The sequence below is a fragment of the Schistocerca americana genome, chromosome 1 (assembly GCF_021461395.2).
Source record: "Schistocerca americana isolate TAMUIC-IGC-003095 chromosome 1, iqSchAmer2.1, whole genome shotgun sequence".
NCBI classification, from domain to species: Eukaryota; Metazoa; Arthropoda; class Insecta; order Orthoptera; family Acrididae; genus Schistocerca; species Schistocerca americana.
Window position 1 is genome coordinate 88,353,663 of NC_060119.1, and position 23,314 is coordinate 88,376,976.

Below are 23,314 nucleotides of genomic sequence, written 5' to 3' on the forward strand. Positions count from 1 at the left end.
GATTCTGATGCCATCTTTCTCAGAGATTCTTCTGAAGATGAGGATTATCTGAGATCTCAAGTCAGGTCACCATCACCTGTAGAGTTTGAAGTGGATGAAACCTGGTTACTAACCAGGCTGAAGAAGAGTTTGGTGAAGTTGTGCACACTATGGGCCAGTATGCGATCTTCAAATATGAGAGGGAATATTTTCCTGGATTAATTACTGATGTAAGCGATGATGGATCTACAATAAGTTCAATACAAAAGTCTAAGAAATCATGGAAGTGGCCAATGACGAAAGATGAAATGAAGCATGACTTCAATGAAATAATTTGCACCATTCAGCCTCCAAAACAGATAAGTAAACGTGGCTTATTTTCCATACCACAGCTTGAAGGAAATTGGACCTATTAACTCACAATATAGGCTACATTTTGTGTTAAATCTTTAATTTGTTAAACTATTTTGGTAATAAAATTTGTTTCTGCCAACGAGGTTGTTATTTTTTCTTAATTCTGATGGTCAGTCATTGCTCCAATACTTTGTACTCCTTATTTCTTTAGTAATTGCTTTATTCCTTTTCATTCCTATGGTCAAACATTACTGCAGACCTCTGTAATTCTCATTTTTAATGAAATATAGGCATCTGGTGCAAGGTATCCCCAGGCAAGGAAACTTTGCACCACTTTTTTTAAAAACAATAAAAAAATAGAAATAAAAGGTTATTTTAAGAGCTATAAAATATTGGTACAACAGTCACTGATGATGTTTACGGACAGGTAGAGCATCTAATCGATGTTATTTCAGAATTACAGTATCAGTACCACAGTATAGTTAGACTGTGATCAGTACTTTAAAGAGATGATACAACTTACAGTTAGTACAGTTACGCCGCTCGCAGCTCTTCAAGTCAGTCACAATTACATAGTAATTTAATACTTGAAAATGTGTTTAGAACAGTGCGTACTATTATACTGTAGAGAGCATGTCAGTCGCATTCCTGTCGCGCGCTCTCTTGTCAGCTGCGGACATTAGTAACAAGCCAACAGTTAACGTTGAAACCTTACGCAAAAAAGATTTACAGAATTATTGCACTGGCAAAGAAAGAAACTACCACCTACACCTAAACAATACGATTTATTACAATGTTGACTACCTAATAATTTTAAGTGCACTCTTAGTTTCATAGTAGCCTAGAATATCACACTTGTCAACTATCATGTTGTAGGTCTTGTATGACAGAATATTAAATGAGCCAACAAAGATATAGTACAGCACAAATATTCTAGACGCAAATGCTTCACAAACTCTTGATTTGTAATTCCACCCGTCGATTAGATAACAACAGGTGTTTCCACATAATGAGCTGTGACTCGAAGGTCACTGACAAGTCCAAGCGTGTTTGAAGTTCACTGGACGAAGGGAAACATTGTTTGTTGTGGAACATCATGAGTGACAGAAAGGTGACCACAGAATAGTCAGCTGTATCAGGACCACGAAGGCCACTCGAAACAAACTGTTTTAAAACGTCGCCCAGAATCGAAAATAGTAAGTGATCGGCGATATTTAATTCGAAAGACTGTGGTTTTAGCACCATATATTTTATTACTACTTTTACGTTTCGGTGAAATTTTTGCAGAGTGCAGGACATCTGTAGCTGCATGGCAAGTGGCGTGTGTGCTGCAGCTGTATCGAATCCCGAAATACCAGAGCAATCAAACTGTGGCGGCAGTCAGTTACGCATGTGCATTTGCCGTGAAAGAAAGGGTAAAGTCTCATTTTCAGGAAGTATGATAGTTGCGACAACACCAGCATGTACTTGTTACGAATTGTGAAAGCAGACTACCGTAACATATTACGATCTGGTGGCTCTCCACTTGTCTATTATGAAAAATGCTACTATTATGTTGTAACATCTACATGTAACAGTAGGTATACTGCACATAGTAGTAGCTGTGGTATTATAATTCATTACCCCATGGATCATTTTTATGATGTATGTTTTACCCTGATACAAGAAGAAAGCATAAAACAGATGTACAGATTAGGAATACAGGGTGAACCCTAACTCCACAGAGAAACTTTGAGGTTGTTTGAGGATAACATGCGAGAATTTTGGGAGAAGGAGCCCATGGTCTCCAGCAGCTTGTTACAGACCGATAATGATTATTCAGTTTGGTATCACAACCACCTTTCTTTCTGTGAAAATACTTTCAATACATTGAAAACCCTGTAATATGCTATTACGAAAATGTACAGCACAACACAAAGAGTAATGCAACAACCCGCAAATCCAAAAGTGCTGTGATATCGCTGCTGTCACTGCAGAAATATCTTGGCATAGTGTCATGGTAGTGCATACGTGTCTACCTATCTACACTGCTGTGTATCACTGTTAAGGTGCAACCAACATAGTCAGAAAAACGAACCTGAGATAACTGAGCAATACTAAATGCAACTCTAGAACAAGGAGTAAAGTGGGCATTAGTGTTGTCAATAGCAAGTGCCATCATATCATAGACATTGGCATGGTTGTTCAGTATTTTCAGTGCAATAAAATGGTAACGGGCAAAAAAGCAAATGAATTGCAATAACTGTAATGAGCTGCTGAAGACTGTGGGTCCCATATTCCAAAATACTCGGAAGATATCTCTGAACAAAATTTGAAAGTTATAGACATTGCAGGAACACAGATGCCATATTATATCGGCATGTCAAAGGTAAAACAAGCGTATCATACACATTGCGCTGAATATACTTGCTCATGCTTGCTTTAAAGCTAGGTAAAGACTGTAAATGAGCCTGAATTTGTATATTCAATGCACTATGTATGGTATTTGATATAATGTTTGTTTTACCTTTGATATGCTGGTATAATGTATCATGCATGTTCTTGGAATGTCTATTTATTATGTGACTCAAATTATTATACACATGGATGAGATGCTTTGAAGTGTAATGCACAAGATCCAAAGGCGGCTACATATTTTTGCTGAAACTGACAATCTGAATAAATGCTCAACTAAAGTGACTGTGGAATTTTGAAGATCATTCCTTCTATTTTCATCCAAAAGTTTGTTGGTGGTGTACCAGTTCATACACAAACATGTTTAATGAGTCTCCCAGCATTTGCCTCAGATGATTTAACAAAATCTAAATCAGTATAGCTGCACAAAGCAGCAGCCTCCATCCTACTAAATGTTGAGGTCTTAATAAGTACACTACCTACTTTGGTTTATACCTAGTGTACAATGCTCTATTGTCACTGAATACCATGCCTTGCTAGAAGAAAACTAGATGTCCCATAATTCCTGGGACATGATAAATTCCTATGGTAGTGCCCTTGTAGACTGCTCTGGTTTTCGATTAAATATCGTGTTATTTGTGTTACTTCTGTACTGTGTTCTCTCAGGTCCTCATAGTGTCTTAGACAAGTGTCATTGTCAAAGACATTTAATTTTAATGTGAATTATAAAATTGTGTAATGAAGATGGTCAGCAGAAAATGGATTGACACTGAACTGTGAAAACACACAAGGCACAGTTTTAGAGATGATACTCTTGCAGGAGCAGTATTTTACTGTGGGAAGTTGACTCAATAATAAGCATAGACAAACACTGTAAGTAGGTGAAAAGCTCTGTTGAGAATACCATTTTCAGAATTTTGTGCAAAAGCTGTACTGACACTGGAGTGCAAAAAGCTTAGTTACTTTATATAAGTTCACTCCACTAGGTTCTATGTTGTTATTTTTTGGGGAAACACTGCATTCACAGAGTTTGTTCTGACCAAAGAAAAGAGTTGTCAGAACAGTCTGCAGTTCAAGTTTGTGGACTTTGTGCATAATGTTCTCCAAACTTCTTGGAATTAAGTCTGTCATTCCTGTAGGTATACCTCCTCATATGATTTGTGGTTAATGATGTTTGACTCATTCAAAACGGGCTGCCATATTCATCAGTGAAGCAATGGTTAGCACACTGGTCTCTCATTCGGGAGGACAATGGTTCAAACCCACGTCCGGCCATCCTAATGTAGGTTTTCTGTGATTTCCTTAAATGGCTTCAGGCAAGTGCCAGGGAGTTCTTTTGAAACAGAGTGGCCGATTTCCTTCTCTATCCTTCCTAGTCAGAGCTTGTGCTCCATCTCTAATAACCTATTTGTTGATGGGACATTAAACACCAATGTCCTCCTTTTTCCATCAGTGAACACTAGACAGAAACACATTATTTGTTGCATATACCAAAATTGTATTTTTATTTTTATGTTTCTATAGTCTTCTTTTTTGGTTTTGAAATTTATCAGCTTTCTGTGAACTGTGTGATGATGACTTATTCCATGATTAAGTTGCTTTCACTCACATAGTAACATGGACCACCCCCCCCACCCCCCCCATGAACGATGGACCTTGCCGTTGGTGGGGAGGCTTCCTTGCCTCAGCGATACAGATAGCCGTACCATAGGTGCAACCACAACGGAGGGGTATCTGTTGAGAGGCCAGACAAATGTGTGGTTCCTGAAGAGGGGCAGCAGCCTTTTCAGTAGTTGCAAGGGCAACAGTCTGGATGATTGACTGATCTGGCCTTGTAACAATAACCAAAATGGCCTTGCTGTGCTGGTACTGCGAACGGCTGAAAGCAAGGGAAAACTACAGCCGTAATTTTTCCCGAGGGCATGCAGCTTTACTGTGTGATTAAATGATGATGGCGTCCTCTTGGGTAAAATATTCCGGAGGTAAAATAGTCCCCCATTCGGATCTCCGGGCGGGGACTACTCAAGAGGATGTCGTTATCAGGAGAAAGAAAACTGGCGTTCTACGCATCGGAGCGTGGAATGTCAGATCCCTTAATCGGGCAGGTAGGTTAGAAAATTTAAAAAGGGAAATGGATAGGTTAAAGTTAGATATGGTGGGAATTAGTGAAGTTTGGTGGCAGGAGGAACAAGACTTCTGATCAGGTGACTACAGGGTTATAAACACAAAATCAAATAGGGGTAAAGCAGGAGTAGGTTTAATGATGAATAGCAAAATAGGTATGCGGGTAAGCTACTACAAACAGCATACTGAACGCATTATTGTGACCAAGATAGATACGAAGTCCACACCTACTACAGTAGTACAAGTTTATATGCCAACTAGCTCTGCAGATGACGAAGAAATTGAAGAAATGCATGATGAAATAAAAGAAATTATTCAGATAATGAAGGGAGACGAAAATTTAATAGTCATGGGTGACTGGAATTCGAGTGTAGGAAAAGGGAGAGAAGGAAACGTAGAATCTTGCACAGAGCACAACATAATCATGGCTAACACTTGGTTTAAGAATCATGAAAGAAGGTTGTATTCATGGAAGAACCCTGGAGATACTAAAAGGTATCAGATAGATTATATAATGGTAAGACAGAGATTTAGGAACCAGGTTTTAAATTGTAAGACATTTCCAGGGGCAGATGTGGACTCTGACCACAATCTATTGGTTATGACCTGTAGATTAAAATTGAAGAAACTGCAAAAAGGTGGGAATTTAAGGAGATGGGACCTGGATAAACTGAAAGAACCAGAGATTGTACAGAGTTTCAGGGAGAGCATAAGGGAACAATTGACAGGAATGGGGGAAAGAAATACAGTAGAAGAAGAATGGGTAGCTTTGAGGGATGAAGTAGTGAAGGCAGCAGAGGATCAAGTAGGTAAAAATACGAGGGCTAGTAGAAATCCTTGGGTAACAGAAGAAATATTGAATTTAATTGATGAAAGGAGAAAATATAAAAATGCAGTAAATGAAGCAGGCAAAAAGGAATACAAACGTCTCAAAAATGAGATCGACAGGAAGTGCAAAATGGCTAAGCAGGGATGGCTAGAGGACAAATGTAGGGATTTAGAGGCTTATCTCACTAGGGGTAAGATAGATACTGCCTACAGGAAAATTGCAGAGACCTTTGGAGATAAGAGAACGACTTGTATGAATATCAAGAGCTCAGATGGAATCCCAGTTCTAAGCAAAGAAGGGAAAGCAGAAAGGTGGAAGGAGTATATAGAGGGTCTATACAAGGGCGATGTACTTGAGGACAATATTATGGAAATGGAAGAGGATGTAGATGAAGATGAAATGGGAGATACGATACTGCGTGAAGAGTTTGACAGAGCACTGAAAGACCTGAGTCGAAACAAGGCCCCCGGAGTAGACAATATTCCATTGGAACTACTGACGGCCGTGGGAGAGCCAGTCCTGACAAAACTCTACCATCTGGTGAGCAAGATGTATGAGACAGGCGAAATACCCTCAGACTTCAAGAAGAATATAATAATTCCAATCCCAAAGAAAGCAGGTGTTGACAGATGTGAAAATTACCGAACTATCAGTTTAATAAGTCACAGCTGCAAAATACTAACACGAATTCTTTACAGACGAATGGAAAAACTAGTAGAAGCCAACCTCGGGGAAGATCAGTTTGGATTCCGTAGAAACACTGGAACACGTGAGGCAATACTGACCTTACGACTTATCTTAGAAGAAAGATTAAGGAAAGGCAAACCTATGTTTCTAGCACTTGTAGACTTAGAGAAAGCTTTTGACAATGTTGACTGGAATACTCTCTTTCAAATTCTAAAGGTGGCAGGGGTAAAATACAGGGAGCGAAAGGCTATTTACAGATTGTACAGAAACCTGATGGCAGTTATAAGAGTCGAGGGACATGAAAGAGAAGCAGTGGTTGGGAAGGGAGTAAGACAGGGTTGTAGCCTCTCCCCGATGTTGTTCAATCTGTATATTGAGCAAGCAGTAAAGGAAACAAAAGAAAAATTCGGAGTAGGCATTAAAATCCATGGAGAAGAAATAAAAACTTTGAGGTTCGCCGATGACATTGTAATTCTGTCAGAGACAGCAAAGGACTTGGAAGAGCAGTTGAATGGAATGGACAGTGTCTTGAAAGGAGGATATAAGATGAACATCAACAAAAGCAAAACGAGGATAATGGAATGTAATCGAATTAAGTTGGGTGATGCTGAGGGAATTAGATTAGGAAATGAGACACTTAAAGTAATAAAGGAGTTTTGCTATTTGGGGAGCAAAATAACTGATGATGGTCGAAGTAGAGAGGATATAAAATGTAGACTGGCAATGGCAAGGAAAGCGTTTCTGAAGAAGAGAAATTTGTTAACATCGAGTATAGATTTAAGTGTCAAGAAGTCATTTCTGAAAGTATTTGTATGGAGTGTAGCCATGTATGGAAGTGAAACATGGACGAAAAATAGTTTGGACAAGAAGAGAATAGAAGCTTTCGAAATGTGGTGCTACAGAAGAATGCTAAAGATTAGATGGGTAGATCACATAACTAATGAGGAAGTATTGAATAGGATTGAGGAGAAGAGAAGTTTGTGGCACAACTTGACCAGAAGAAGGGATCGGTTGGTAGGACATGGTCTGAGGCATCAAGGGATCACCAATTTAGTATTGGAGGGTAAAAATCGTAGAGGGAGACCAAGAGATGAATACACTAAGCAGATTCAGAAGGATGTAGGTTACAGTAGGTACTGGGAGATGAAGAAGCTTGCACAGGATAGAGTAGCATGGAGAGCTGCATCAAACCAGTCTCAGGACTGAAGACCACAACAGCAACAGTAACATGGAACTTGAAGAATTAAATTAAAAGTAACTGGATAGGTATGAGCTAATATATCAATGAAAACAATCAAAGGATATTTTCTCCAAAATATTATTGCGAATGATATTCAGTAGTCTCTAGGTATAGGTAGTTAAAAAATTACTTTATTTTCATTGCTGGTATTAGCCAATGAAACTAATTTTTCCTCTTTTCCTTTTAACTATCCAACACGGCATTTACTTTTTTTCTCTTTATAATTGAAATTAAAGTATTATAGTAAAATACAATAGGTGGGATAAAAAAATCTGTTGTTAGTGTGAGGAAGCATATTAATAGTTAAGGGAATGTGCAAGCTTTTGGAGCCAGTGACTCCTTCTTATGGCAGATGGGTTGAAGGGAAAGGACTGACGAGGTTTAGGAAAAGGGAAGAATTGTGGAAAATTCGGCCTGGAGAGACCTACTGGACAGGATGAGAAGAAGAGATTGATATTACAGTAATATATTAATATAATACTAATTAACTAACATAGTAATATATTTGTTTTCTGCATTCATTCATAAATTCTGTATTCATTCATAAATGAATTTCAGGACTTCATAATAATAGTGCTCTTAATTTCATACAGTTTAGAAAGTTATTCTGTTTGTATTAGTTTGTAGCCAGCTTTCAATTTCATAGTTATTTGTTTATGCATGGAAAAAAGATACTTTTCAACTGAGATTGGGATGAATAGGCTAGGTTTACAATAAAAATTATAAAAGTTGTAAACATAACACTCAGAATGTAGACAGAAGATGCTCTTTTACATTAAATTAAGACTGTTTTTTTAGCTCACAGTAACTTCACACCATATGGTAGTGTGTTACAAAGCGTTTTTCCAATATTCCATGTTCTTTTTTGTGTTTTGGCCACTCTAGTACAGAGTATAGTCAAGAGACATCTGTTCCTTGATTGTCACAACCTGTTGGTGTTAATTTAAAAGGTGTTCGTCCTCAGATAATTATTTAGATGGTTTTTTGTTATTACCAACTTGCAGCAATTAGTATTTTATTTCAGTGATGTATTTTTTAAAGGAATTAGTGGTGGTTAAGTTGGTATAGTGAGTTCATAAAACTGCAATTTTTCTTTGACCAGTGACATCACTATTTGCATTTTTTGAAAGTGGAAGTTTCAGTGACAGACTGCTCTGTAGGCCAACCTAAAGTCAGTGTTTGGTTGACACGTGATAATTCAAGTGTGAGCTGCTGAAATGTGCTTGACAGTTTTGTTTCTAGAATGAGATTTTCACTCTGCAGCGGAGTGTGCGTTGATATGAAAATTGCTGGCAGATTAAAAACTGTGTGCCAGACCGAGACTCGAACTTGGGACCTTTGCCTTTCGCGGGCAAGTGCTCTACCAACTGAGATACCCAAGTGCGACTTGCGCCCTGTCCTCACAGCTTTACTTCTGCCAGTACCTCATCTCCTACCTTCCAAACTTTACAGAAGCTCTCCTGCGAACCTTGCAGAACTAGCACTCCTGAAAGAAAGGATATTTCGGAGACATGGCTTAGCCACAGCCTGGGGGATGTTTCCAGGATGAGATTTTTCACTCTGCAGTAGTGTGTGTGTGCTGATATGAAATTTCCTGGCAGATTAAAAACTGTTTTGCTTTTATCTGTCAAAGAAAAAAACACTCTTTCACTCCAACAGAGAGGTCAACTGAACCTATCTGCACTGCATGTAGGTTTTGTTCAGTCAGGTAATTATGTTAGGTGTGTGATGTCATGTGCAAACAGGAAGGGAACAGAACAGTGACAACAATTTTATTTGCATCTGTGCTATTTTTTTTTGTAATGTAAGTTGTGAAGTATAGTTTAAGTTGAAAGGTGACAGTTTAGTTGTGATTTGGTAAAGTAGTATTGATAGTGTCAGTTAATCTTAGCAGTTACTTAGCATGGTGGTGCAGTGGCAGGATTCTGGATTTGCATTCTAGAGGATGTAACTTAAATCTGTGCTTGGTCATTGATATTTAAGTGTACCACAAGTTCTATAAATCTGTTTTGCAAATGCTCTCATGGTTCCTTTGAAAAGGACACACCAAGTTTCCTTCCTCTATCCTTTCTCAATTTGAAGTTGTGCATCAGTTCCCAGAATAATAATCTTCAATTGTGCGTAATAAATTTACTGTCTTGGACAACATCATTGTTTGTTCATTTGCAATAACATCATATCATAAATGTAATGAAAATATATGATTGGCGTATTCTGTACTGTTATACAAATATGCACTACCACTAATATATTGTAGTACAAAAAACAAATACAAATGGAGTTCAGAAACATTTGAATGAATAAACATCTTTTAATTAACAACTCATTTCAATTTGCCCATAAAAATAAGGGTGTTTTATATTATTTGACAACCAGTTATAGAATTATCTTCCAACAGCACCTTTATCTTCATCCATACTCTGGAGACCAATATAGAAGTGCATTTGTTGTTGTTGTGGTCTTCAGTCCTGAGACTGGTTTGATGCAGCTCTCCATGCTACTCTATCCTGTGCAAGTTTTTTCATCTCCCAGTACCTACTGCAACCTACATCCTTCTGAATCTGCTTAGTGTATTCATCTCTTGGTCTCCCTCTACGATTTTTACCCTCCACGCTGCCCTCCAATACTAAATTGGTGATCCCTTGATGCCTCAGAACATGTCCTACCAACCGATCCCTTTTTCTGGTCAAGTTGTGCCACAAACTTCTCTTCTCCCCAATCTTATTCAATACTTCCTCATTAGTTATGTGATCTACCCATCTAATCTTCAGCATTCTTCTGTAGCACCACATTTCGAAAGCTTCTATTCTCTTCTTGTCCAAACTATTTATCGTCCATGTTTCACTTCCATACATGGCTACACTCCATATGAATACTTTCAGAAATGACTTCCTGACACTTAAATCTAAACTCGATGTAAACAAATTTCTCTTCTTCAGAAACGCTTTCCTTGCCATTGCCAGCCTACATTTTATATCCTCTCTACTTCGACCATCATCAGTTATTTTGCTCCCCAAATAGCAAAACTCCTTTACTACTTTAAGTGCCTCATTTCCTAATCTAATTCCCTCAGCATCACCCGACTTAATTAGACTACATTCCATTATCCTTGTTTTGCTTTTGTTGATGTTCATCTTATATCCTCCTTTCAAGACACTGTCCATTCCATTCAACTGCTCTTCCAAGTCCTTTGCTGTCTCTGACAGAATTACAATGTCATCGGCGAACCTCAAAGTTTTTATTTCTTCTCCATGAATTTTAATACCTACTCCGAATTTTTCTTTTGTTTCCTTTACTGCTTGCTCAATGTACAGATTGAACAACATCGGGGAGAGGCTACAACCCTGTCTTACTCCCTTCCCGACCACTGCTTCCCTTTCATGTCCCTCGACTCTTATAGCTGCCATCTGGTTTCTGTACAAATTGTAAATAGCCTTTCGCTCCCTGTATTTTACCCCTGCCACCTTTAGAATTTGAAAGAGAGTGTTCCAGTCAACATTGTCAAAAGCTTTCTCTAAGTCTACAAATGCTAGAAACATAGGTTTGCCTTTCCTTAATCTTTCTTCTAAGATAAGTCGTAAGGTGAGTATTGCCTCACGTGTTCCAGTGTTTCTACGGAATCCAAACTGATCTTCCCCGAGGTTGGCTTCTACTAGTTTTTCCATTCGTCTGTAAAGAATTCGTGTTAGTATTTTGCAGCTGTGACTTATTAAACTGATAGTTCGGTAATTTTCACATCTGTCAACACCTGCTTTCTTTGGGATTGGAATTATTATATTCTTCTTGAAGTCTGAGGGTATTTCGCCTGTCTCATACATCTTGCTCACCAGATGGTAGAGTTTTGTCAGGACTGGCTCTCCCACGGCCGTCAGTAGTTCCAATGGAATATTGTCTACTCCGGGGGCCTTGTTTCGACTCAGGTCTTTCAGTGCTCTGTCAAACTCTTCACGCAGTATCGTATCTCCCATTTCATCTTTATCTACATCCTCTTCCATTTCCATAATATTGTCCTCAAGTACATCGCCCTTGTATAGACCCTCTATATACTCCTTCCACCTTTCTGCTTTCCCTTCTTTGCTTAGAACTGGGATTCCATCTGAGCTCTTGATATTCATACAAGTCGTTCTCTTATCTCCAAAGGTCTCTTTAATTTTCCTGTAGGTGGTATCTATCTTACCCCTAGTGAGATAGGCCTCTACATCCTTACATTTGTCCTCTAGCCATCCCTGCTTAGCCATTTTGCACTTCCTGTTGATCTCATTTTTGAGACGTTTGTATTCCTTTTTGCCTGTTTCACTTACTGCATTTTTATATTTTCTCCTTTCATCAATTAAATTCAATATTTCTTCTGTTACCCAAGGATTTCTACTATCCCTCGTCTTTTTACCTACTTGATCCTCTGCTGCCTTCACTACTTCATTCCTCAAAGCTACCCATTCTTCTTCTACTGTATTTATTTCCCCCATTCCTGTCAATTGCTCCCTTATGCTCTCCCTGAATCTCTGTACAACCTCTGGTTCTTTTAGTTTATCCAGGTCCCATCTCCTTAAATTCCCACCTTTTTGCAGTTTCTTCAGTTTTAATCTACAGCTCATAACCAATAGATTGTGGTCAGAGTCCACATCTGCCCCTGGAAATGTCTTACAATTTAAAACCTGGTTCCTAAATCTCTGTCTTACCATTATATAATCTATCTGATACCTTTTAGTATCTCCAGGGTTCTTCCATGAATACAACCTTCTTTCATGATTCTTAAACCAAGTGTTAGTTATGATTATGTTGTGCTCTGTGCAAAATTCTACCAGGCGGCTTCCTCTTTCATTTCTGTCCCCCAATCCATATTCACCTACGACTACAGGGTTATAAACACAAAATCAAATAGGGGTAATGCAGGAGTAGGTTTAATAATGAATAGGAAAATAGGAATGCGGGTAAGCTACTACAAACAGCATAGTGAACGCATTATTGTGGCCAAGATAGATACGAAGCCCACACCTACTACAGTAGTACAAGTTTATAGAAGTGCATGGCAGAGGGTATTTACCATTGTATTAGTTATTAGGCTTCTATCCTTAGCTGTGAGAAAAATACATAGGGATTTGTAATATATATCCAAGATACATCGCTTTAAATGGGTTCTTGAAACTTTGTAAGTTGGCTTTCTAGGGATAGTTTCTGCCTATCTTCAAGCATATGCCAGTTCAGTTTCTTTAGCATCTCTATGACACTCTTCCACGAGTCAAACAAACTGTGACAATTCTTGCTGCCCTTGTTTGTACATATTCCATATCCCCTATGAATCCTATGTGGAATGAGTCCCGCACACTTGAGCAATATTCTAGGTTGTGTTACACAAATTTTTTGTAGACTGATTGCATTCCGTAGTATTCTGCGAAAGAACTAAAGTCTGTCATCTGCTTTACCCACAACTGAGCCTATATGATCATTCCATTTCATATTCGTACGAAGAGTTACACCCATGTATTTATATTGGTTGTCATGTGAGTATTTTACTTTGATTGGGTGTCAAGATGATTATTCAGTAATTTGACAGTCTTTGGAATTATATATACATTTGAAACATTCTGGAACAAAATTGCAAGTTAATTTTTACAGTTTCTTGAAGTTAATGTATCTGGTTGAAATCCATTGAATGCCTTCTCCACTGTAATCTGATTCACTCATGCCATGATGTTTACCATAATGAGTGAATATTAATACTGTATCATATCATACATTGATGTTTTGGAAATTAAAAGTTAGGCAGATCATTCACATGAGCCATGTACAGAAAATATCTTAACATAAATCCCAAGGATACTCTATTTTTGAATTTAGAAAGCCAGAATTTGTATCAGTTATGACCATTTGCCATTGGATAGTTAAGATTTTGATGGTATCAGTATTTGATAGTAATTATTGTTTTTTCACTTCTAGTATTAGGCCTTTACTGCTACAGTGAAATCTTCGTTGGTCTTCCCAGACTTCTTCGGCCTACTGGATTATAGCTTCTGACCAGATTATAATTTCTGTTCTTGTAAGACAGTCTGGCACCGTTCATTCTGTTGAGATGTTCACTCTGCTTCTGTTATCTTCAATTTCGTTTCTTGTCTAAATATGTTTTAATCTTTCCTAATTTTGCTGTTTATTAATCTTTCTAATTTGCTAAAACCTTTCAAAGCCCAGAAGAAATTAATGTACTGTGTTGCATCCTCACTTTTTTTTTTTTTAATGGTCCAAGACTCCTGTAGAGTGGTGTGAGGAAGGACATTACTTTATTCATGTTATTTTTTTGTATCTTGTTTCTAAAGTACCTGTTAATTGTTCCAGATAGGTTTCAAAAGTTTGCTGCTTTGTCATTTATATGTTTGTCATTCTCGTAGGTGATATTACATCCTGGATAATTAAAATGGGTGACCTGTTCTACTACTGTATTATTCATTGCTGTTTTTGTTCTTATGGGGGTCCTGTTGTATAATTGTGTGTTTTAGTTTTCTTTGTGGCCATAGTCATATTGTAGTCTGTGAAAATCCTTTTAGTAGGTCATTGTGATTCTGTGAACATTGCATCATCTCACTCCCCACGTCCCACCACTGTGTGTGTGTGTGTGTGTGTGTGTGTGTGTGTGTGTGGGGGGGGGGGGGGTCAGGGTGAGGAGGAGGAGATCTCTTTCATCATAAGTATAATGTCTGGGATCCCAGAGTAAAAATTGTATGCTGCGTCCAGTAAGCATATCCCTCTATAGTTCTGCAGTTACTTCAGTCTCCTTTAAGCAGGAATATTACTTTTGCTTGTTGCCATCCTTGATATGATATTTCTTTTCCAACACATATTGAATAGATTTAGCAGGCTTGGGTGGCAAGAAATTCTGTATTTTAGAAGTTCAGTATTGATGTTGTCCACACCTGTAGCTTTTTGTTTTTCAAGGTCACCTCTTCTATGCATAAATTGTCTACACCTTGTGAGTCTGTACATTCCATGTCTTCATTTCCTGTCTGCTCATCTGTATACCAAAGGGCTTTGTAGTGTTAGACCCATTGCTGCTGTTCTATGCTATTTATCTATATTATTTCTCTGTGTGCTTTTTTAAGCATTTCCATTGTCTTATAGGATAGTGTTTGTTGTCCATGGGCATCTTTGATTATAAATACATATCATTCCCCAGATTCTTGGTGGGCATGTTTTACCTCCTTTTTAGCAGTGTTCCTCTTCCCTTTGTAAATCTGACAATTTTCTTTTGTTAGGTTGTTAAGATAACTGAGACAAGCTTTATGTTTGAGATTTATGGTATTTTCAAGGTTTAATGTGCAGATTTTTGAGGGCCCTATTTCTGACATCCTTTTCTTCTTACCCAGTGTTTCATCAGCAGCCTTTGTTTTTGCTTTTCTTATAATGTTGTCTTATAATGTTCTTTGCTGGCTAAGAGGTCGCAAAGGAATTTCCCAATGTGGTAACACTCTGATGTGTCCAGCAGAAGTTGGAACCCGCAGGGCCATACCAGCCCTTCGGCCCTGTTGTGTTTATTTACAAGAATAATATGAAATTGTGTCAGAGCTTTTTCAGATCAATTAATACGGCATGTGTCCGGTTGTGTTCAAATCTACATCTACATCCATACTCTGTCAAACAACGGTGAAATGCATGGCAGAATGTACTTCCTGTTGTACCCCATGTTAGGGTGACGGTTTCTTTGTTGGTTGGTTTGAAGTGAAAGGGACTAAACTGCAGGTCATCAGTCCCTTCATCCATTGAGGCACAAACCAGGAGTAGCCCTCAAAGGGAGGAGGAAATTCTATGTATAAATAACACAATAAATAACTTCTGTCACCGTCATAGTTCTGCCCCCCCCCCCCCCCCCCCCTCACCACACACTCAGAGCTTTACCCAGATGATCAATTACTACTTGTAGTTGAGGTGCACTGCTTTCTGGGACTAGTCTTCAATTCCCCCACCTTTGCCAACTTAAACAAGTGCTGGCGACACCTAAATACACTTCACTGCCTTAGTAACACTAGCTGGGGAGCAGATCACTCTACCCTTCTGCGACTCTATGAAGCCCTGATTCAGTTCCATCTTGACTATGGAGTCTTGCATATAAGTCGGCATCACCCTCAGCACTGTTGATACTGGACCCCATACATCACTGTGGGATCCCACTTGCAACAGGAATATTCTGAACTAGCCCTGCGCACAGCCTACTACTCAAGAGGCTGGTGTCCCTCCATATCAGGCACCAACACAGCTGCTAAGTTACACTGTGGGTTCTTAGCTTCTCTGAACATCCCAACTACTGTGTCCTTTCCCCTGAAAAGGAGCTCCATCTCCCACAGCAGCAATCCAGAACTGGGTTTACAATTGCTGCATGCCTCCAGTGTCTCTGTTCAAAACTGCAACTTTCTGCATTGTGCCTCTGGTCAGGGAGACATGCATCTGCCCCATGGCTTGTGCCTTGACCTCGGATTTGCCTCAAAGTCTTCTTTGGTCCAAAAGATTCTGTTGACCCCACGATTTTTCGCTGCCTGTTCTTGGCCATCCTTGAGAAGTATCCAGGTTCAGAAGCGGTATTCAGTGATGGCTCAACAGTCAACAGATGAACAGGCTTTCCATACATACATGCACAGTGCAGTGAACTCCATTCCTTGCCAAACGGCTGCAGTGTCTTCATTGCTGAATTACTGGCCTTTAAATCAGCTCTTACCCACATTTGTTCTTGCACTAGCAGGAGTATCCTACTCTGTAGTGACTCCCATAACAACCTCCATGCTGTACACCGCACTACTCTTCTCATGACTTCTGGCTATCCAGGATCTTGTCTCGACCTATATCCAGCTGGGTGGCCAGTCGTTTTTGTTTGGATTCCCAGCCATGTTGGGATTTCAGGACATGAATGAGCTGACCTGTTGGCCCAGTTGGATGCCAATTCTGGAAATGGTGGTCCCAGAACTGGACCTTCTGTTGTTTATATGCCATCGATTGCTGGAACTCAGATTGGTCTCCTCTTATTTTCCCAAACAAACTGAGGACATTTAAGGAGGCCATGACTACATGGCTTACTTCCCTGTGTGCTTCTCGCAGGGAATTCACCGTCCTCTGCTGACCTCGCATTTGGCTGATCCATGGCCATATTCTCAGAAGCGAGGATGCCCCTGACTGTCGATGTGGACCCCGCCTCCTGATGGTGGCTCATTTACTTATAGACTGCCCTAATTTGGCTGCTTTAAGGTGGCACTTAATCTTCTTGCCATGCTACCCCTGGTGCTAGGAGACGATGCCAACTCAGTTGACCTGGTGTTACATTTGCCTCCATAAGGTAGGGCTATTTGGCCTGAATGACCACCTGAATTGCTGGCGGGTCACCGCTCTCTCACTCCCCCACCCCCATCCTGGGTGGTCCTTGCTGTGTGGCACATCCTGGCCTTTACCCTTCCCACCTTTTTATTCTCATTATTCTTTTTCATTTCTTGATTTTAATGCCTTGTCTTGACTGTTCTTTTAATGATATGTCTGTGCTGTCTGCCCACCCCAATATCCAAGTGAATGGGGTCCCGCAGGGCTTATGCTGAGCATCTCCCTCTTTCTGGTGGCCATCAACAGTCTAGCTGTGGGTGTGGGTTCTTTAGTATCGCCCTCCTTATATGCCAACAATTTTTGCTTTTATTTTACTCCTTTAGTATGGTTGTTGGTGAGCTTCACCTACAAGGGTGCCATATGAAAGGTGCGGTCACGGGCTTTCACCTATGGCTCGTGTAATGTAGTAAGGATGTGATGACACCATCTCATGTCGTGTCGTAAGCCTTCTGTAGGTTAAAAAAGGCAGCAATGAAGTGCTGATGATGTTCAAAGGCCGCCTGGATGGTGGAATCCAGGTGGACCAAATTATTATCTGTGGAGCAGCCATTGCGAAAACTGCCCTGAGATGCAGCCAAAAAGCCCTGAGACTCAAGGAGTCAACACAGCCACATGCTCGCCATGCATTTGAGCAACTTTCAGAGAATGTTGGTAAGGCCGATTGGGTGATGACTGTCCATTTCTAGGGAGTTGTTACCCGGTTTAAGTAACAGAACTACACACTTTCTTGCCACTGAGATGGGAACTCACCCTAATTCCAGATCCAATTAAAAGAGGGCAAGGGTGTGACGCTCACAATCCACTGAGATCTGTTTCAGCATTTGGTTGTGGATGCAGTATGGTCCTGGGGGCCAAATCAGGGCAATGGGCTAGGACAATGGACGGTTACCATTCACTGAATGGAGCATTATATAGATCCCGGTGGGGGTAGTAAAAGATTGGCGCATTCACTCCATGCGCTGTTTTATGTAACTGACAGTGACAGGCAAGTTCTCAGATGCAGATGGGCGACCATACTGCTCAACAAAATGTCACCATCTAAGGAAATATGTTTTATAGGCGACTGGAAGCTACAGAGTCTTTGCACATACCTTTGATGAAGAGGTACGAAATGTACCATTCTCAGGAGTCTTGCTTCCGCCACTTTTGACCAGTTGAGATGTCAGGGGTTCACTGACATAGGTTCTGCGGCACATTGCCTGGGGCGATCTGGTGCCTCAGGGGCCACCAGGATCTCCACCTTGGGTGCGGAAGGAGTACATGCAGAGTCCAGTGGCGTGCGGGGCACCAGAGTTTCCTTCATCTTGGGCGTGACTTCTTTTTGTCCTTCTCATCCTTAGAAGACGAAGGGGACTGAGAAGATTTCCCTGAATTGCTTTCAGGGACACAGGAAGAATGAGAAGTCTGATGGCCAGCAGCCTATGGTTTCTTCAGCCACTGGCTGGTGTGTCTGTCTGTGGACCAGCAGGAACCATGGCAGGGTCCAAAGGGACCTCTTCCTCGCTAGAGAAGCCGAAGGAGGATTAGGTGCCTGTGACTGGGGGATGGGGACTGGTGTCGCTGGCAGGTGGGGAGCCAAGGCTCCTGAAGTGTGTGCTATGGAAGCATAAGAAGGACCGCAACCACATGGGGGGTAGGCATCAGTGAGTGGCCATGGGGGTCCACTGTAAGAGGTGCAATAGAGGAAAGCATCATCAACAGAGAAGCCAACGATGTTGCAGCTGTAGCGTAAGCGTGTGACATTTCTCTGGGATTAAGATGGTCATACTTTCTTCTGGCGTATTGATATATGAGCTAGTCCAGGGTCTTATAACCCTGGAGTTTCTTCTCATACTTAAAAACTGAGCAATCTGGTAAGCAGGGAGAGTGGAGCTCACCACAATTTACACAGGTGGAAGAATGGGCACAAGGAATGTTTGCGTGCAGGTCCTTGCAGACGGGTAGCGGTGCAACAGGAAGACATATGTCCAATCTTCATACACCTTTAGCATCTTATAGGAGCAGCAGTACAAGGTTTCACGTCACACAAGTGACCTTCTGAGGTGATATACCACCATCGAAAGCCAAGATGAAGGCGCAGGTAACAACTATGTTTTTCTTTGGTCCCCTGTGGACACACCAGATGAAGTGCACACTCCATCACTCTAAGCTGACCTGCAGCTCACCATCAGATTGCAGAAGAAGACCATGGTGAAACATGATGCCCTGGACCATTTTTAGATTCTTGTGGGGAATATCACCCAACATTTCATAAGAGACCAGCACGTGTGACTGGGGCAGGAGATGACATTTTAGTGAGGAGGGAACTGCTCTTCATCTTAGAGATGGCTATAACTTCCCGGTATATGTTTTCAATGTTTTCCACAAAAAATAAATGCTTTGTGATCAAAAAGGTGTCCCCGTTGGTTCTGGTATAAACTAGGTATTGCAAGGAGGATTTTGCTCCTTGTCATCCAGTCCTGTGTTCCTCCCATGGCGTGGCAAGAGAGGCAAACACGTTGGGATCATACATTGTTGTACTGTATGAGGCCTTTCCATTTGAAGACACTGCTTGGGTCCCGTGACCACCAGCGGAAGAAAGTTGTTTAAGTCGCTTCATGTGCGAACTGTCTGCCATGGTGACACCCACTTCGAATGGGGGCTCTCCTGATGGGTGCCACCCAGCTGCAGCAATGGCTATCTGGCCAGTAATCAGTTGCTGGGTGTCCCTGTGCCCCAGTCATGTCGGGTACATACTCCATGCCATACATGGGGAGTGTGCAGCACAGGCACCAACAGTGTGATCCCTGCGTGGTCAGTGGCTACTATCATGCAGATATTTAAGACGCCGCCCCCCCCCCCCCCCTCCCCAATAGGATGGCTACCATGCTGGGTTTTGGGTGTACTATGACAACAGGAAGGAAGGGTACTAGCTTGGAAGGGCAAGGAGGCGAATCGCACATCACAGTGGGCAACATTCCCTGGGTGACATGCAGTTCTGTAAAATTTGGGAGAGATGGCAGGTCAAATCCAATAATGGAGACCATATAATTGTTAATAGAAGATGGAGATAGCTCTGGGTCTGAAACTAGAAATAGAGACTAAAATCATGAACCATGTACAAAAATGACCATCCGACGGAAAGTCAGAGGAGGTAAGAGGTAGTCGAAGTGTAGGTTTGCAGCACAGATAGTAGTAGTAGTAGTAGTAGTAGTAGTAGTGCTGCAAAGGCTGGGTCCCGTGGTAGCCAAGCATGTACTCACCAAAGAGTGGTGAGGCCCATGGGGGCATCTTTCTGTTACTTCAGGCCCCGAGAACGAGTAAACGAAGCTCACAGCTTGAAATTGTTCAGGAGTGATGTGCTGACTATACATATACCTCCACATATGGCTGTTACCAGGCATTTTGATGATCAGGTTGACCGAAGTTGTTCTTGCTGGAGTCTACTATGAACAGTAATTACACTTTCAACACCTGGCAAAATGCATGTTTTGCATTTTTTAAAGTTTGTTGCCAATCTTTGCCTCTGCTGATATCTTGAAATTAATTACACTTATGATCATCTCTCGGGTTTAATGTACATATTCCTCTTCTGTGTTTTTCAGGCAAAATTCATTGTCACTCAACTGGCTGATGGCAAGAGAACAAAGGAGTAATACTTTCCTGCATTGCTGAAGACCATTAAGAGAGTATAGTATAAAATCTGTTTGAAGTGCCACTGAATTGTATAGAACATGGCTGTTCCATCGGAAGCTTCGTGCTGCTCAGTTCCGAGACGAATGATTTTTCACGTCTTGGATGCAGTGTTTCTAATCACGATACTGATTCTTCAAGGAACGATTCTCAATTATTACATTATTAAGCACTCGAAGCATCATGTCACACCATACTTTTGGTTCATTGCAGATATTGCTAGTCTTTTTATTTTTGCTGGAACATTAACTGTTTCTTACCAGTACCTGACAAAAGTGAAAAGTGATTTTGATACAGATACTTTTTTCCTGTCGCCAAAACGTATATTACACCGTAAGTTTCCCACATCTAAACTTGGCATCATGCCTTTAAGTTATGTTTCGTGGATAATTTATAGCACATTTCATTTCAGTAAAGTAGCAGTAATATTCAAGTCAGGTATACCTGATCATCTGAAAGCAGATGACTTCTTGGGCAACCAAGCATTACAGATAACAATTGCATTATCAGGAATAATCTTCATTTTACTTGCTGAAGGGCATAATTGGTCCACTCGCCAGTCTCCTCGTTATCTTTATGTCACTTCTGTTGGGTGGAAAACAGGTATCGAGATACTGGACACAGTTAATCTGTTGGCACTGCTGTTGGTAAACGAAACTAAAATGATACTGACTTACACATTAGAAAACTCAGTTCTTATAGTGTGTTCATTTAATTTCTTTTTACCTGCTCTTGCTCTCTACAAATTAAGCTTGTCTGATATGAATCACGTACGTTTGTTCTTGCCACTTAATGTTTTGTATAATGTTTTGCATCTTTGCCTAATTGATATACCATTCTTAGCTATACGGATTTACATATGGGTTAATTATAATAAGAATGCTTCCATATTTCTTATGAAAAATGTTTTTGGCATTATAATGGTTCTTCGGAGTGCATATCCTGACCTTCATGAACTGTTTCAACGAAGATATGCCAGTAAGTTATCTTCCAATCAGGGACACAACAGAGCAACAAAAGAGGACATTTCGTTGCACGTTCTTAATGCTGATGGTAATAACTTGCTACATGAGGTGCAAAGTAGATGAAATATTATATGTAGATGCTAAGTGTACTGGCTGTGTAATCTCTGGCTGCAGTATTGATTTACTATGACACATGCAGATAATGCATTCAGACTGAATAAGTAAGTTAGAAACCTTCCCAGCATGCATTAGTTGATCATGACTGATATTTTGTTAGTTAAACGGTGGTTGTTGTCAGACTATTGCTGCGGAGGGTAACTCTATTTTTATAAAACTTTTGGTATCTTACCATGAAGCAGTGAAGGCAGTTAGCTATATTATTTCAGGTATACACTACAAATCAGTACTGCTATCAGACTTTTTAAACACTTTTCATGTATTTATGCATGAAATGAAGATTTCAAGGCTGCAGATTTAAGTAGCTGTTCTTTTGTTATTTTAATGGGCATTCTACTGCAATTGGTGTGTGTGTGTGTGTGTGTGTGTGTGTGTGTGTGTGTGTGTGTGTGTTCATGTACAATTTCTTTTTTGTGCAGTTGCGGTCACACAAAAGCTTTCTACTTAGACTTAGTTTATATTTTCAGTAGCCATTCAGTCTCATTCAATGGCTAAATCACTTTCATATGCAACAAAATTAAACTTGCTTGCCTTGAAAGCTGATTATTGCATTTTATATACAGTTGCATAACTTTGTATTGTGGATAAGAACATAGCTGCTTTAATTTGGAAGATGATTTGCTGATCCTGCTCTGAAAAGAGGTCCAATTGAGGAATTGAAATGAAGTTGCAGACCACTACTATAGTCAAAATTGAGGTGACTACCACAGAACTGATTTTGTACAAATGGTTTTTACTGTAAGCACAAAGAAATAAGAGAGAAAGTTTATCAAATGGATTTGGAGGCAGGCATATGAACCAAGAAGCGACAGTGTGCTATATTGAGACTGAGTTGACTGAGTCTTTCATTCATTGACACAGTGTATGTTGTAATGAAACTTCTTATAGATTGAAGCTGAATCCGTATTGTAATTTGAAGATGGAGAAAGGGTGAAGTGGTTAGCGTACTGGGTTCTAATTCAGTAGGACAGCAGTTCAAACACCAACCCATCATGCCTGTCACATTTAGATTTTCTGTGGTTTCCCAGAATTTCTTGAGGCGGACACTAGGATGGTTCCTTTGAAGGAATTGGCAATTTGCTTTCCAAATGACATTGTCATTGACAGAACATTAAATCCTAAACTTACTTCCTTTTTGAACTTTTGCTTTGTCTTTCACTGTGTTATGTGATTTTCAAAATTTGTCTTTTTTATGGTCAGTAATGGGAAACATACTCAGCACTTGATTTCCACTCTGCAGCAGAGTGTGTGCGAATATGAAACTTCCTGGCAGATTAAAACTGTGTGCCAGACCGAGACTCAAACTTGGGACCTTTGCCTTTCGCGGGCAAGTGCTCTACCATCTGAACTATCCAAGCAAGACTCATGCCCCGTCCTCACAGCTTTACGTCTGCCAGTACCTCGTCTTGTACCTTCCAAACTTATTGTCTGGTTTATTGATGGTAGATAAGAAAAGAAACTGTGGAAATCACTGGTTGTTGGGATCTTTTGACAAAGAACTGGATCATACCATTTTGTTTTTGTCATGTTACTTTGATGTTGACA

The 23,314-nt window shown here is 40.3% G+C and overlaps 1 protein-coding gene across 1 annotated transcript; it reads left to right on the plus strand.

The window, feature by feature from the left end:
* Positions 1-1,402: 1,402 nt before the first annotated feature.
* Positions 1,403-21,715, plus strand: LOC124598528 (transmembrane protein 121B-like). The gene is made up of 3 exons (XM_047136010.1): positions 1,403-1,529; positions 1,621-1,748; positions 20,540-21,715. Exon 3 carries the CDS (start codon positions 20,669-20,671, stop codon positions 21,713-21,715), a length of 1,047 nt encoding a protein of 348 aa, XP_046991966.1. The 5' UTR covers positions 1,403-1,529; positions 1,621-1,748; positions 20,540-20,668.
* Positions 21,716-23,314: the final 1,599 nt, after the last annotated feature.